This window comes from Arvicola amphibius, chromosome 12, assembly GCF_903992535.2.
Source record: "Arvicola amphibius chromosome 12, mArvAmp1.2, whole genome shotgun sequence".
Taxonomy (NCBI): Eukaryota; Metazoa; Chordata; class Mammalia; order Rodentia; family Cricetidae; genus Arvicola; species Arvicola amphibius.
The window spans coordinates 77082362-77100438 of NC_052058.2; the positions used below are offsets into that span (position 1 = coordinate 77082362).

Sequence of the window (18077 nt, forward strand, 5' to 3'; positions counted from 1 at the left end):
GTTAATCATAATTCATAGGTTTGGTCTTTTCATAGTGTCCCAGATTTATGGACGTTTTGTGCCCCCCCCCACCCACTTAACATTTTCTTTGATCGCGGTAAACAGTTTTTCTACCTTGTCTTTAAGACCCAAGATTTCCTCTTCCATCTCTTATAATCTGTTGATGACATGTAACTCTGAGGTTTTTCTTTAGCATCCTGAATCTTTTATTTCTACTTTGGTTTTCTGTACTGATTTCTATTTCTTACTTAAATTCTACTTTTCTGTCTTGAATTGTTTTGATAATTTCATTCAACTGTTTTTACAGACTTTATTAAAGGATTTATTTATATCTTTAAGAACCTGGACCACATTTTTACTTGCTGTTTTGAAAGCCTTATCTTGTGATATATATTATATTTTTCAGGGCTTACTGGAGTAGGACTTCTGGTGGAAGCATGTTGTCTTGGCTATTCATGTTTATTTTTTTGTGCTGTGTCTAGGCACCTGGAATTCTAATGTTTGAAGTGTTTCTTGATAGTGATACCTGGTCCTGTTGGATGCGTGGTCCATTCTTTGGTTGCTATTGTCCTTGGATCTTAGCCAAGTGTGGTGGCTGTGGGGTCCCTGGTAGAGAGTCCTGCATGTCGGTATAAATGAGTGGAAATGGCTAGGAGCAAAGGCTGGGAGGGGCTGTGGGAAAGAGCTAGGGATATTGTGTTGTCAGCAAGATAGTCCCCAGGAGTGGGATGTGGTGAGAGGTGGGGTTCCTACAAGCAGGTTTCAGAAAGTCAGAAAGTAAGTCTGAAGATGTAGAGATGAAAGGGCTAGGGGTACCTGGTGTAGGAGGGTCTTCTGTCTATGTGTTACTTTCATTGGTTAAATAAAGAGAGTGCCTTGGCCTTTCAATAGGGCAGAAAATTAGGTGGGTGGAGTAGACAGAACAGAATTCTGGGAGGAAGAAAGCAGAGTCAGAGAAAACCGCTAGGGAGCCAGCCGCCAGGTCAGACATGCTGGATCTCCCCCTGGTAAGTCACAGTCACGTGGAAGATTATTAGAAATGGGTTAATCAAGATGTGAGAGTTAAGAGGCTAGAGCTAATGGGCCAGGCAGTGTTTAAATGAATACAATTTGTGTGATGTTTTTCTGGGTATAAGGTAGCTGGACGGTGGGACATAGGCCGCTGCTCGCCTCCTTACAACAGGTACCTACATCTACAGGTGCATCTACAGGTGGTATCCTCAGTGAATTGAGTTGGGTTTGAGGAGGATCTCTTGCAAGCAGTCCAAGACTTAAGAGTATGTCTGGAGAGAGTATAAAGGAAGACAGGGATGAGACTAGGCTACCTGAGTTCTAGCTCTGTGTGGCTACTGGGGATCCCTGGAAGAAATGTTTCTGGGGGATTGGTGGGTGACATAAACAGATGGAGATGACTGCAATGGAAGGCCGAAAGGGTAGGTGGTAAAGAGTCAAACTGAGTCTGCACCATAGGCAGTCCTCATGGAATGCAGCCTCCTGGAAGCAAGCTGCTGTATCACTGAGAGAGAAAAGGAGAGATTGTAGTGGAGGACAGGAAGAATGGTGTAAATCACCAGAGTCACAACCAGGTGTGGCCCCTGGGTGGTTCCAGGTAGAAAGTATTCCTGGGGATGGGTGAGTGACAGAAAGGAATGGAGATAGGATAGAAAGGGAAGGTTCATTGTGTAGTTGTTATTGATCAAAAATTACTTACTTCGGGAGAAAGCAGTTTTGCCTAACAGAATGCTGAAATGAAAGTTTTCAAAATTATAATCTTCATTATCTGGATCCTTTAGAGCAGTGATCTCAACCTGTGGGTTGCTGCCTTTTTGTGGGTCAAATGACCCTTTCAGAGGGGTTGCCTAAGACCTTCGGAAAATACAAATATTTACTTATAATTTATGACAATAGCGACATTACAGTTATGAGGTAGCAACTTCATATTGTGTGTGTGTGGGGGGTGGTCACCATAACTGTCTTAAAGGGTTACAACACTAGGAAGGTTGAGAATCACTGCTTTAGAGACAGAAATTTTTAGCTGACGGAGAAGGATACTCGTTAAAAAAAAATGTTCAAATGTGATATTAGATAAATACAGGAAGAGGAATGCTAAATAAAACTATGAGTTTTAAAAGTATAGGAGGAGAGTTAAAGATTTAAAAAAAGACCCACTTTCCTGTGGTTTATGCTGCTATAAAACCTGTATTGCTCATGTGTCTAGTGTCTTTCTAAACTGTCTTTACTTGAGTAGCTTCCCTTCTTTGTGTACCAGGACCCTCTGCTAGCCATACTTATCTTGTCACCTGTGGGCTGGGCCTGTTGTTTCACCCCCCAGGAGACTTCCCAGATCCTACTCTCTGGGTCTTGCTAATGCTCTATATGGAGGATGCTCCTAAATGGGTTGGGATAGTAGGGAAGCAACCACAGCACTTAAGATCTGTCTGTATAGGCAGAGGATCTGATTCTACACTTTACACTTTCCTAAGTATTAATCAGCCCAATGAAGGGGTGTCCTTAAGAGATTCTGGGCTTTGCAGCAGTGAAGGGTAAATAAATAGGTGACTCCAGGGTAGGGAAAAGGTTTATAGATAATTCAGTCAGGTTAAGAAAGTAAATTTCCTTGCTATTTGAATGAAAACAGCTTTTTTCCTAATTCATCTTCTCATTTGTTTATTTCTTCTGAGATTCAGGTCATACGCCATTATGTAAATGATAAAATCTAACCCACAGAAAATATATACCTTTTCCTGGCAACATCCATGCACTTAACTAATTGTCATTTTTTTCTTGTTTATATGTTATCTAGCATTTCTAGCAGCTGACAGTAGGAGGACTGTATACTGTAAGATATATACCACATTGTTAGAACTAGAATTTTGTAGCACATTTTATATTTAATGTGTTATATACATACTATTAATAGTCTTCCATATGTACAGTAATCAGTTAAGGAACCAATATTTTTGAACTGTGCCTGAGGAAAAAGTGCAGAATCTATCACTAAAATTTTCAGTTTAGCTATGAATAGATTCTTCTTTTTGGGATACATTAGTAATAGAAGATAACAATTTTTATCTGACCAGTACTGTTTGGTGCCTAAATTAAGAGATTAAAAGTTAATGATAATTTTTTGGTGCGGTCGCTGTGTTTATTGAATTTATTCATTCAAGTAATAATTAGCACCAGTGTTTATGTAGCTAAATCAAAAGTCTAGACTTCTGGAAGCCCACATGTTAGTAATAACAACTGATAAAATTTCTTCCAACAATTAATTTAAAAGTCAGCTTCAGTTTCCTATTTATCGTATATTGTTAATACAGTGAAAAATACAATGTCTTGTTATATTTTACAAACATGAGTCTGTCTTGGTAGATCCAGAATCAAATTAAACCCATTAAGTTATCAACCACTAATCACTGTGCCTACCACTTCATGTATATTAGGTGGTGTAAGTGAGGATGTAGGTTTTCTTAATGCTTTTTAAATGAATACACCAGAACATTGCTTTCTACAATTTTGTGACCTAGAAAGGATATAGGATACATCTAATTTGATCCACTCTTAACTCTTGAGTGAGAAACTACAGAGCTACATAACAACGGTAAAGTATATTTGACTTAAAAGTGCTAGTTTTAGAGAATACAAAATAAAATCAGGTCTTCTGTTTAACAGTTTAATAATCATGAACAGTTTAGACATCTAGTGTTTAGATTTAGAAGTTGGGTTTTAGGAGCTGGTTCTGTGGTTAAAGAGTGTGTACTGCTGTTTTAGAGAACCTAGGTTGGTTCTGAGCACCCATGTTGGTCAGCTCATGACTCTTGTAAGTCCAGCTCCAGGAATCCAGCCTCCTCTTTTCCTCTACATGTACACTTGAACTCATACCCACACACCAACACACAATAAACTCAAAATTTTAGAGATCTTTAATTTTTTTTAAAGGAGAGATTGAGTTCAGTCTGACCCCTATAGCTGGACAATGACCATCAAGAAAGAAACCTAACTCCTGTAGAAAGGCAGTCAGTACTATAATGATGACTGTATTTTTAATATGAAAGGGCAAATGTTGACAATTACTTGTTAAATGTTTTTATTGCTAACTTGGAAAATATTTTATTCAGCAACTTAATTAATGCCCCAAAGAAGAATGTGAATGTTTTTGTTTTCTACCTTGTTGGATAGCTGTAATCCTTTTAAGAAGAAGATAAAAGCAGTTTCCTCTCCAGAAAGTCTTATTGCTTTTAAGTAAATTAGGACTACTTATAAAAGGAAGTTAAATAAGTGGTAATTCTTGTCGATTTCAAGGTTTATTCTATATTTAATTTATTTGTTTAAGATGCCTTCAATTTGAAAGCTCTCATTTGCAATGCAAAGAGCCTGATCTATGCACAGATAGTCATATATCATTTTTTATCTTAACATTTTTAGTGCTTTTGAATGATAATTTTCAATAAATACTTTTATTGAAAGTATGAAAAGATAAGTAATGAATTAAATATTTTTAGTTAAGTTTTAGTATTTTGGTTGAATGTGCTACCTAATGAGATCTTCTTAATAGTGCACAACTGGACAAATAAAAATATTACTTTAACCCAACTTTCAACAGATTTGATAACATAATTAAAATTGTAAAAGTACATACAAATTAGTTTCTATGTTCGTTACTTTTTCATTGTTGCATCCTTGAAAAAATAATCTAAAATAACAAGTTGAAGGAAGAAAGATAACTTTTTCTTATGGTTTGAGAAGATTTAGTCAATAGATGATTGGCCTTGTTCTAAGTGTTCAGGAGATTGATTATGGGAGAGGAAGCCTGTGGAGGAATGCATTTCCTTTCCACCTTCTAATTAATATACAAATATAGTCTTACCATCATTGAAAGTCTGTGAAATATCACGTGGCTGCTGTTTAGTTCTGTTTTTGTATTTATATAGTTTGCAGCTAATTTTGGATTCTTCAGAGACTTGTGTTATATTTTGTAGCTAATACTGTAGACACACTTTTAATCTAAACATTTGGTATTGTAAATAAAGGAAAAAAGGGGGGGGGGTGGAAAATAGAGACTTGACCTAAATTCAGCATTTGATGTGTGTGTGTGTGTGTGTGTGTGTGTGTGTGTGTGTGTATGTGTGTATGTGTTGTGTATGTGTATGGTATGTTTTATGAGTTCAAAAGTAATGTATATTTTATCTCAACTGTTAAATTTCTTGTTTAAGGTATAGATTGTATTTCCTATGAGGCTGTCTTTACTTGATCTTGGAATTTTTTTCTCTTCGTATTTTTATTTCAGTAGTCTTTAAAGCTCCTTCCATCTCATTTTTATATGGCATTTATTTTAATATGCTGTTAGGTCTAATATTTATAGTTTGAAGAAATAAAAAAGAACTTTTTCCTTTTTTTATTAACCTTACTACAAAGAAGCCAGTTATATGGACACAGTTTTAGGATAGATTGTGTCCATGTTTTTTCTTCCAAATTAAAAACATTTTCCTCATTGTTTAATGACTTATTGCAGTTGATGTCTTCCCTACTGATTGAGTCTGCTGGAGACTTCACTATGCAATTAATGTATAATTGAAACCTCCTTGATACAATTATAATACTGGCTGTAGTCCATAGTTCAAATTGGCATGGATTCTATTTCATTTTATATAAAACTAAGGATTCTTCTGTCTTGTAGCCCTTCACCGATAAATGAAACAGAAACTAGAACTCAGCTCAACGTTTAACATTTTAACTTTTAACACTTCTAACAAAATGAAGCTAATATTATTCAAGTGTTGTTGAAGGAGCGGCGGGGCTGCGTCCCGCCACCTGGCTAGCTTTACCCAAAATAATTACACGGAAACTGTATTAATTTAAATACTGCCTGGCCCCTGGCCCGTTATCTGTATTTTCTTATTGGTTGATTCTCATATCTTGCTTTAACCCATATTTAGTAATTTATATAGCACCACAAGGGGTGGCTTACCAGGAGAGGTCTTAACCTGCGTCCGTCTCAGAGAGGAGAAGCATGGCGACTGCATATGGCGACTGCCTGAAGTGTCTCCCCACTGCCTGCTACCCAGCATTCTGTTCTGTCTACTCCGCCTACCTAATTTTCTGTTCTCTTAAAGGGCCAAGGCAGTATCTTTATTAATAATGAAAGTAACACATAGACACTTCTCCATCAAAGTGTCAAAAATGTATTACTTCTGTCAACTTAATTGCAAGAGGTCAGTGGGATTACACAGTTATTTACAGTAGTGTGATTATATGGAAAGTGTTGTTCTGGCCATGATGGAATTCCCAGAAGGCAGAGTTCTAAGAGGAGAGAGCTTGCACAAGGGAACACTATACACACACACACACACACACACATACACACACACACACACACACACACACACACACACACACACACACACACACACACACACGTAGAAGGTACCCCTTGCAGTCACTAACTGTTCTTCCATACATAGCTTTAAAGGAACTATTTGGGCCTAGGCATTAACTGCTGGGAGTGAAAACATGCAGGACAGCCTTTGAAACTCATACTCAGCCGGTGGTAATTCCTGTTCTCAACAACCGCAGTTAAGTGCAAGGTGTGGTGGTATGTTCTTTAGAAAACAATGTACCTTTTTTCCTTCTTCCTTCATTGAAGATGATGTCAGTTGTCACTTTCCTTTTCTTGGTGAGTCAGGTGCTAGTGAGATAGTCATCTGAAGAAAATCTGCTGTGATTATTTAAAGATCATTGATAATTTGTCTGCTATATTTGTATGTGGATCTCTTTTGCTCCATCCTACTTATATTAAACCTATGGATTTTTTATTCCTCAAACGATTTTTTTCCCCATTAAGCTTTGAGCTTGTGAATGTGGGATTACTTCAGGAAGGATTAACTAAGTCAGCACCTGGAGCATTATCAGTGTATATGACTTTAAGTTCTCAATTTGAGGTTTTGAACATGCACATAATGTTGTTTTAAATGTCAATACTGTTTTGAGATATTTAGGAGAAAAGGCTTGAGGTAGGGAAAATAAGAGGATGGGTTTGTTTCTAACTTGGCCTACCAATGAATTTAACCTTATAGAGTCCCAGTGTATGAGGAAAGACATTCTTAGTAGATTCCCTGCTTTGAGCAGATTTTGGACTTCACTTGTTATTGTAGAAGCTCTCAGTAAAATGTGAAAACAAAGCTTAGTCTTAATTGGTTTGCAGATTCTTTCTCTACAGACTGCTTTGGAGTTTCCCTCTTTACTTAGTCTTTGCACAAGCATTGTTTATAATTTGCTCTCTGGGACATACACGCCTTTAAGATTTTTATTTTCGTAGACTTAATACTTCTTAGGGTTTTTTGTTTTGTTTTGAAATACTTTTGTTTACTCAAGAATTTTTGAGTAAATGTCATATACTAGAAACAGGAAAAGAGTTTTTGAAAGTAAATTTTTTTAACTCATGCCACTGTTCCTTAAATTAAAAAAAAAAGCCTATAGAAGATAATTGCCATAATTCTTGACTGTAAGTGAGAGCACAAAGGAACATTATATTTTATATTTTTCTTATCACTGTGACAAATAAATACCTGAGCAGAGTACATTAAAGAAGGAAATGTTTATATTGGTTCACAAGTTTGAGGATATAGTCTGTCATAATGGGGGAGGTTGTCCTGGTTTGCTTTCTATTGCTGTGATAAAACACGGTCCAGAACCAACTTACATGAAGAAAGGGTTTATTTGTCTTATATATCATAATCATACTTTATTGGGAAGAGAAATGAGGGCTGGAACTCAAGGCAGGTATGTGGAGGCAGAAACTGAAACAGTCATGCTGTTCACTGGCTTGTTCTCTGTGGCTCTTTCAGCATTATATATATATATATATATATATATATATATATATATATATATATATATATATATATATTTCAGGACCACCTGCCAAGGGGGTGTCACCGTCCCCGCTGGGCTGCACCTTCCACGGCAATCATTAATCAAGTCTGCACAGGCTTGTCCACAGGCAGTCTGATAGAGGCAGTTTCACAACTAAGGTTTCCTCTTCTTGGATAACTGTAGCTTGTATCAAGTTGACCAAACAACAACAAAGAAAAACGTAACTAGCAGTGAAATCTTGGCCCCAGGAACATGAGTCATGTCATCATAGTTGAAGTGCAGTCAAGAAACAGAGAGAGATGTAAACTATTTGTATTTTCCTATTCATTCACTTGGGATCCAGCCCATGGAATGGTGTTACCCACAGTAACACCTGCCTTAATTAACTTGTCCTTGTTTGCTTTTTGTTGCAGTGTTAATGTGACCAAACCAGTTGGAGAGGGAAGGATTTAATTTATCTTGAAAGTTTTAGTCTCTCATTGAGATGACTTAGGGTAGAAATGCAAGCAGGGCAGGAAGGAAGAAGAGACTATGGAGGAATGCTGTTAGTGGCTTACTCCCTAGTTTCTGCTCAGCTAGTTTTCTTTTCTTTCTTTCTTTCTTTCTTTTTTTTTTTTTTTTAAATCAAAACGGGGCTGGTCTAATGGGAGCTCACCAAGGCCAGCGCGACCTGGACTGAAAAAACATGGGGATCAAACCGGATTCTCTGAACATGTCGGACAATGAAGGCTGACTGAGAAGCCAAGAACAATGGCACTGGGTTTTGATCCTACCGCATGTACTGGCTTTTGGGGAGCCTAGTCTGTTTAGATGGGCACCTTTCTGGACCCGCATGGAGTGGGTTGGACCTTGGACTTCCCGCTGGGCAGGGCAGGGAACCCTGACTGCTCCTTGGACTGGACTTGCTTCCCTGCCCTGCTTAAGTCTAAGGTCCTCCCCCCTCCATCCAGGTACAGGAAGGTGCCCATCTAAACAGACAAGGCTCCCCCAAAGCCAGTACATGCGGCGGTAGGATCAAAACCCAGTGCCATTGTACTTGGCTTCTCAGTCAGCCCTCATTGTCTGCCACGTTCAGAGAGTCCGGTTTGATCCCATGCTTTTTCAGTCCCAGTCGAGCTGGCCTTGGTTTTCTTACATAGTCCAGAATTCTCTCTCTAGGTATTTTATTGCCCACAGTGATCTGGATCCTAAGTCAGACATGCCAGCAGGCCAATCTGATCAGGCAATTCCTTAGTTGAGCTTCCCTCAGATAACTCAGGGCTGTTTTAGGTTGAAATCTGAAGTTAAATAGGAGATAACCCAGTCTAGCAACCTTTGCTGGGTAACTTGTCTTTTAGGTCATTCTAGCTCTGTTCGTTTGACAAATCAGCATTAACCATGACAGTTCGCCAATAATATGGTTCTATCTAAATAATTTTTTCAGATTGGTTTTTCACTTTATCTAATCTTCACAGATATGCTATAGAGCAGCATACTAGTTGATGTAAACATCATGTCAGAGAGATGGTGAATTGGGTAAATTGCTACTTTTTTTAAAAAAAAAAAGGTCAGCTGTAAAATTAGTAATGTAATACCACTTTAGATAAGAAGATAAATTCTTAGTAAAATAATCATAGTTAAATGTAGTATTAAATACTTATATTCATCTCTAGGAATACATTTAAAGCTTGGTAGACTAGGGAATGAATTTTTTTTTCTCATATTTAACTGTCTGATATATTTTGTCCCTCCAGATGCTGCTTTATAGCTAAACTACTTGGGCAAGGAGAGGCATAGAAAATAACACACTGTTGTTTGTTCTGTTAAGGCTTTGGTTATACCTTAGAGGGTTAATTTTGCCTTCTTTCTTTTTTTTTGAGATCCTATATTATCTTCTATCTAGCCATTGCTATCATTAACTGGTATTTCTTAAGGCAAAAGCGGAATTGTAATAGAAGATATAGGTTGATAATCGGTAATTGATCTATAGTAGCCAAACTAATAGTACTGTAATATGAACACTTTGGTCATACTCTTTGTTTTGTTGAGTAAACCATTGTATACTTTATTGATCTAATGTAAACTTACGTGCTATGACTTTAATGTTGGTGCAGTAGTTGGAATATATCCTACAATTGATGATGAACATCTTAGAGTTGTCAGGACTCAGTGACAACCATGACACAACGTTCATCTTTCACATTAAACATTTCTAACAAGAGACTTATGTCTACAGTATATAAGGATCTCTCACATACTGGCATTAAAAACTCAGAATCAAAAGATTTGATATTTAAATAAAGAATACAATATCCAGTAAACACAGCACTTCACATCAGAAAGGGCAAAATTAAAAATCTAGTTCTCAGGAATTTTTGATAAAAATACAAAATGGCAACTATTCTTTAAAATTGTTCTTTGCAATTTCTTACAAAGTTAAATGCACTCCATGATTCAAAAATTCCACTTCAAGGTATTTATGTATATAAAAGAAATGAAAATATATGCCCATAAATCACTAATGTAAAAAAAATAAATCACTATGTAACTCCTGTGCTAGCTTTATTTCTGCTAACCCACATCTTAGAACCTCACTGATAAGGACGGAATGATTGTTCCTGCTGTTAATTTCTTATATTTAAATTTATCATATCATGATATAAAAAAGAAGGGACTTTGGGAGATGTATTGGTTGATATTGTCAACTTATCAGGATCTAGAATACCTAGGAAACAGGCTGTCTAAATAGGTTAGATGAGATGAGAGGCCAGTGAATCTTTGGACAGTACTATTTCAGGGGCTGGGATCCTCCAGTGGATGAAATGAAGACAGTGAACTGTGACAGGCATTCCCTGCTCTCTGCTTCCTGACTGTAGTTGCAATATGACCAGCTACCTCAAGCTCCTGCTGCCATGCCCTCCCAGCCATGAGGGACTGGCTGGACTCCTGAACTAGGAGATATAATAAACTCTTTTTTTCCTTAAGTTTGATTTGTGACAGCAACTAGAAAAGTAACTAAGACTGGGGCTAATTAAAATGAGAACTGTGCCCTCAGTAATAGGATTAATGCCATTGCAGTTCAGACCTCTTGCTCTCTTTACTGTGAGAACATGGGGTGCAGATTGAACCTCTAAGTAGTTCCTTCTTCTAGGGGCTTCAGGTGTGTCAGTATCTTGATATAAGTTGTCCAATAACCCACCTTGTCTGTCATGTTTTTATTATAACACTTGGAACGAACTCTGAGACCTATACATCCACCATTAGCAGGAACAAATTAGTTTCAGCATAGTATAGTGATAGAATACCACTAAGCAGTAAAAAAGCACAAACTACTGATCGTATTTCAACAGTATGGATGAATATTAGAAATACTTGATTGAAGATGCCAGCTGCAAAGGATTATGTCCTATATTTATATATATGAATATGGCTAGATCAGTGTGTGCCAATGGGCATATAAAGTGATTATTGAGAGAAGAGTAATGGGAATTGACTGAAGATGCACAAGGCATCTTAATGAGTTATCATACTATATTTTTAAAGACTTATTTAATTACTTGTTTTATGTATGAGTGATCTATCTGCATGTACCAGATCTCATTATAGATGATTATCAGCCACCATGTGGTTGCTGGGGATTGAACTCAGGACCTCTGGAGGAGCAGCCAATGAGCTTAACTTCTGAGCCATCTCTCCAGCTCTCACATTATATTTTTATGAACATGCTCTGAGTATAATTACAATTTTTTTCACATTAAATTGTGTGTAAATGTTATGTCAGTGTTACATGCAAAAATACACTAAAATAAATTCCACCTTGTGAGAGGAATGATTGCAAACTTATGTCCTGATTATTTTGAAGGCTCTATATAGAGCATTTAAATGGAATCTAAGAGAACCTGTACTGTAGGTAAATCTCTGCTGCTTTTTGTTCTGAAGGTATAAATGGAAATTTTTATGTCATAAGTTCAAATATTATAGTCTGTTTGCAGAAACAGCCAATTCCAGTAGAGGGATCATGGATTTGAGTTATGTACAGTATCATTAAAGTATTGGAGTTTAATTGGCAGTTATTTTGTTTCCCTTACTGGTATAATAGAGTGTGTATCCTAGTCCTTTGCGCCCCTTAGATTTGATCAGTAAGATGAATGAACAGTTGGCATATTAATCTTTTCAGTGAACTTGAAGGTTTATCCTTATGTTACCAACTGACCAAAGGCTGAACACATTTTGAAATAGAGCTGCTTCTTATTGTTAACAGAGGAACTCTGCTGTTCTTAAAATAGAAAATACCTTGACTCAAGCAGACATTAAAATACTAGAACATGGGGGAAAAATCAGTTTTTATTTAAAACTCTGAATTATATGTGTTGAACGTTAGTAAAACTGAAACAGCTAGTGTGGAAACTAATGAAATAGGTTGAAGTAGGTATGTCATAATTTTTATTAATTGGGTAATATAATTTGCTTTTATTTATATTTCATTATTGAAGTACTTTTATAACATTTCGGAATCAAAAATATGGTATTTTAAAATTTGAAAAATTTAACCTCAGCTAGGTATAAATTGAGACAAAGGAAACCAGCCTAGATTTGGTGGTAAAAACTCTGTTTTGTGTGTCTATTGCATGAGTTGAAGAGCAGAGATTCAACTGTGTGTGTGTTCTAATAGTTAATGTTTTCCATTTGCATGTGCAGGTTTACTAAATACCTTTGTTAATTCATTTTGATTTACAAATGTTTCCAACATTATATAAAATATTTTAAAAATAATGTTTTATTCAAAGTGTTGTTATTTGACATTTTCTATAGAAGCTTGATTAATTAAAACAAGCAAAAAATATACAGGAGCAAATTAGTAGCAGATAGAAAATAAATATGAAATCAGGTCATCTCAGATAGTTCTGTACTGTTGTTATTATTAAGCACTAAAACCTTTCATTTCCACAAAATTAGCATTACTTTATGAAAGATTTCAAGGAACCCTTCCCAAGTATAGACTTCTGTATTTCAATCCTAACACTAGCTTAGCCCTTAGCCTATTTTTCATCTTCCTACCCTTTGGAAGCACATACTCTGTAAGTGCAGTGATTGTATTTTCTGATCTCATTGGAGGGGCTAAGCCATGACTAATGGACACTGTGTTTGAATTATATTTATTTTAAAAATTAGAGTGTTTATAAATGCATAAATATTAGCTATTTTCTTCAGTGCTCTGAAAGAATATTTGACCAAAACAGCTTTGGTTCCTTTGTCTCACAGTTGGAGGTGTACTCTATCATGGTGGAAAACGCTGGCAGCAGTAGAGTGAGTCAGCTAGCTTGTCACACTGCATTTGATTCAGGAAGCAGAGAGCAGTGCATGCCCTCGTTACGTTAGTTTCTTTTATTCAGCACATGTCCTTACATTTGGAATGGTGTTGTTTATAGTCCAGGTGGATTTTCCTTCTTCAATTAAACCTTTCTGAATTCCCCTCAGATACATCCAAAGGAGTGTTTTCATACCATTCTAAATTGAGTCAAGTTGACAGTTAAAATGCTCACCATTATAGCTTATAAAACATAACCAGGTTCTAGAATGATAGTATCTCTTCAGAATGTTAAGTTATTTTATAGTATATCTTTTGTGGGGGAGGATACAATAGAAAACTGAAACACATAGAGTTTATTAATACTGCTGTATGATAGTATTAAAGGTATTCTTAGAACAGACTATTGTATTTACTGATTTTCTTACTTGAGAATCTTAAAAGTAACACAGAAGTTTAATATCACTTTTCTAATTTTCCTGAAATATAAAAACGTGGAAGTTTTCTTTTTAAAGTGTCTTATGAAATTTGGGATAAGTTGAATCTTTCAGTGTATAATCTATCTAGCCACAAAAGCATCTTCCTTTTAAATGACCATTTGATTTACCATCATGCTTTCCTATTTAATAGCATTTGAGAAATCAAATTAATGTTACAACTACTGAGTGCTCATTAGTGAATATAAATTGTTTATAGGTGTACATTGGGCACCCATGAAACACTAGTTCTTTTTGGTATAGAAAGTAAAGACCTTCCGGCAGTGTTGGTGGCACATGCCTCTAATTCCAGCACTCAGGAGGCAAGGTAACTGGATCTCTATGAGTTTGAGGCCAGCCTGCTTTACACGGCTAATTCTAGGATAGGCAAGGCTACACAGAAACCCTGTTAGAAACCCCAAATCAAAACAAAACAAAAAGGAATGACCCATACTAGTACTCCAGCTCTTTAGATCTACACAAAGGCAAACATTTTAGCTTAAGATAATAACATTTTAAAATTATTTGAAAATATATTTTCCTTGTTTCATCATATTGTGTACTTTTTCTGTACTTTTTCAAAGGTTTGTCCCATCAGATGAAAAGAAGAAACAAGGTTGTCAACGAGAAAATGAAACACTAATACAGAGAAGAAAAGATCAGATGCAACCAGGGGGCACAGCAATTAGTGTCACAGTACCTTATAGAGTAGTAGACCAGCCCCTGAAACTTATGCCTCAAGACTGGTAAGAGCCTCCCTCTCTTCCCCCATTCTCTATGCATTAATGTTTTGTTTGCATCTAAAAGGTTTTTTTTGAAATATTTATTTTGTGTCTATGAGTATGCTATGGTATGATTGCAGGGATCAGAGGGCAGCTTGTAGGAGTTGTTTTTTCTCTTTCTACCATGTGTGTCCTGGATCATGCTAAGGTTGTCAGGTTTGGTAGCAAGCATATTTACTTGCTGAGCTATCTTGCTTTCCCATTTTGAAAATGATATAAACAAGTATACTTTTTAGAATATTCTTGGAAAATTTATTAATCCATATGTGAAGATCTATGCCAATAATGCTGTTATTTCTAGTAGTATCTTATTCCACATTATAATATGTCAGAAGTTAACATCTAATTTATTTGTGTGCTTACTTTTGAAGATACTTTTGAAAGTTTGGGGCTATATTTTTGTTTATGATTTAATTTCAGCCTCAGAAACTTTGAGAAGAGTATGAATTTTAAAGTTGCTGTTTTTCTTGGTGACTTCCCTAGTTGTCACTGTGTGTGGGATGTGTGGGATGTGTGCGTGTGGGGGCGCGTGTGTCTTCTGAAGCATGGCCTCACTCTCGTTTGGGATTGAACTCACAGTAGTCCTTTTGTTTTAGCCTCCTGAAAACTGGTTATTGGCATTTAATTCCATGCCTGACTTAGTCTAGGTCTTGAACAGAGTAACTGTTTTGTTAGATGTATAGAATTTTTTATCTAAAGCAGTGATTGTTAATGTGTGGTATGAAGATCTCTGGGCATCCTGAAGTTCTTTTAAAGGGCAGCCTTTTTCTCTAGTATTACTCAGGTGATTATTTATTCTCTTGATATATCAGTCCTTAAATAGAACTTTTCTATCCAGTGCCCAAGATGAATCATTATTTTCCTTCCTTCTTCTTTCCCTTTCCATCCCTTTCTCTCTCTGCCTTCTATTTAGTGGACTGTTCTTTAGCCATTTATTTGTCTCCTCATCTGAAAATAGGGTACAGTAGTATTCACCTCACTAGAGTGTTTTGAAGATGAAATGTGTTAACATGATTAATTTATAATGTGGTTAAACAACATTGTCTCTAGTAAATACTTTAGTCAATGTTACTAATGGTAAGAAACCATCGTTACTTTTTCCTGACTCTTGTATGCTTAAACTGCTCATTGCAGTACTTTATAGAAGTTTTAACTAAATATTGTGCAAAATAATGAAATATGAGGACCTAGAGATTTATTCTTTCTTAGAAAACTAGTTTGTATAGCTGAAAAAAAAAAAAAAACGAGTTGCTTTAAAAACCAAACTAACATTTAGCGTAAATAAAATAGTTGTCTAAAGCTTGGTAAAATAGAAAATTTGAGGCATCCTATACTCAGATTTCTTCCTAAGGGATTAGAAGATTTGAAAATAAGTCTTGTAGTTTCACAAAATGACTGGAAAATTCTATAATTCAGCATTTTAATTAAATTTAAATATTTAATATGTATTTGAATTTCCAGTAACTTCCTTTTAAACCAGTTTGTTCAGTTAATAAATCAGCTGCAAGCAGACTTTTTACTCAAGGTAAGAAAAAAAGGATTACAGAGATGACATAAAACTATTGTTTGGACCATCTCCAGAAGACTTAGGTAGGGATTGGGGCCTTTAAGGTTTATATCCTACCAACATTCTAAAATGTCAGGTCTGTTGTTTGTCTCAGCAAGAAGACTGCTGGGAAGACCTTCATGTGAATAATTATGAGACTCCTTTTTAAGGATTTGAAGTAGTTATAGCTCAAGTTTGAGGTATTCTCCTCTCTCCCACTTCCTTTTTTCTGCTTGTAGGGATCGGGTTGTAGCTGTTTTTGTTCAAGGTCCTGCTTGGCAGTTCAAAGGTTGGCCGTGGCTTCTACCTGATGGATCACCAGTTGACATATTTGCTAAAAGTAAGATTCTCTCTCCTTATGCTTATTGTGTATTCAGTATAGAATTAGTTTTTAAGAGAAAGAACCACATGTAAGTCACTCTGGATATGAATGTATTAAATAATTATCATTAAGTAACATACATACTAACCATTAACAACCTGTGAGATATTTTTAAAGCCTTTTGTGCATTAATATTTTCTATGTGGTTATTTATATATACACACACACATGTGTGTGTATATATATGAGTGTTACCTATGTGTTACATTGCTAAATATTTTAGGTTACTTACATTATAAATCTTTTAATATGCCTATACATAGTTATTGAGATTGATAACTAGCTTTATATAATGTACATTGTATAGAGTAATGATTTTCACTAATTTCTGATACCTGCATATATCAAGCTGTAACTAAGGGTTTTTTTTAATATTTATTTATTTATTATGTATACAATATTTTGTCTGTGTGTATGACTGCAGGCCAGAAGAGGGCACCAGACCTCATTACAGATGGTTGTGAGCCACCATGTTGTTGCTGGGAATTGAACTCAGGACCTTTGGAAGAGCAGGCAATGCTCTTAACCTCTGAGCCATCTCTCCAGCCCTGTAACTAAGTTTTTATGTAGGTTGACTTGCTGAATATCAGCACTAACTTAAAATGTCCAGGGCATTTATTAGCCACCTCATCTGGGATGGTTATTGTGTGACTGGCCTTCTTCGTTCAGTTCTCTCAGCTCAAGTCTTCCTTCTCTGGAGAAGCCTTTCTAGTGCTTGTTTCCTGGCAGCTTCTAATTTTTATATTTTCATTGGGTGTCTTGCCTGGCAAGAATGCAAATAACACAGTAGGAACATTTTTCTGCTTTCTGTGTTCATTCACCTTTGTGTTTACAACAAAAGAATGCCAGATCATGGAAGCTTTAAATATCCTACAAATGAATTACTTTATATAGATGAAATCTGTTGAACATACATTGGTGTAAACTGATGCAGTAGATTATTTAGTGTATTAGGTGGAAAGAATAGTCCAACTATTACTTAATTGGTGGGCCCAATTAAACTATTAATGTTAGTAAAATTAATTAAAAATTACTCTTATGAGATAGACAATCAGTGACAACTTATTGTAAATATGAATTATACTATTATGCAGTCCAGATATTTTAGCAGCCCATTTTTGTTGGTAACATCATTCTGTCCTAAAATTACAGTTTTAATAATTTGTTTTTATTTTACCTTAATCTGATCTTAAAGATAAATTACAACATTGCTGTTAGTATGATAGCTTTCTATGTCATTTCTGAGGAATGCATAGAGTTGGTACATAGAAAGTTAAATATATGGAGAGAATTGAAATGTGTTAATGAATGCAAGTACTTGTTTCCTTTTATTTATTTATTTTAAATCTTGCCTTATTGGCTATAGAAATGATTTGGTTACCTTTAAGATAAAAAGACTCTGAGTTTTATTAGGAATATAATGTGTTTACTTCAATTGTTGAGATTTTTGTTCTTCCAAGGTAGATAAGGATGTTGAGAATTTAGCAATAATCAGTAATTTTATTCCACATATTATTCTTTCTCTTCATTGTTGTTTTCATGCTAGCTCCTTTCTGGCAATGGTTAACAATGTTTGCCTTTCTTCCATATTTAAATGACTCACAAGACCAAATCATGAACTTGATCTCAAACCTTCCTTTTTGTAACTACTCTGAAACAATTATTCCCACAAACTTGTGCTCAGTTCTTAAGCCACTGTAGCTTGGCTCTTTCACTAAAATTGTGTTTTTACACC

The 18077-nt window shown here is 35.7% G+C and overlaps 1 protein-coding gene across 1 annotated transcript in view; it reads left to right on the plus strand.

Moving 5' to 3' along the window:
• Nucleotides 1–18077, plus strand: part of Cdc73 (cell division cycle 73) — a 114818-nt gene that overhangs the window by 87779 nt on the left and 8962 nt on the right. The window contains exons 14-15 of the mRNA XM_038349073.1: nt 14217–14378; nt 16200–16300. Of these exons, the coding sequence (XP_038205001.1) occupies nt 14217–14378; nt 16200–16300 (263 nt within the window). The remainder of the gene's footprint in view (nt 1–14216; nt 14379–16199; nt 16301–18077) is intronic.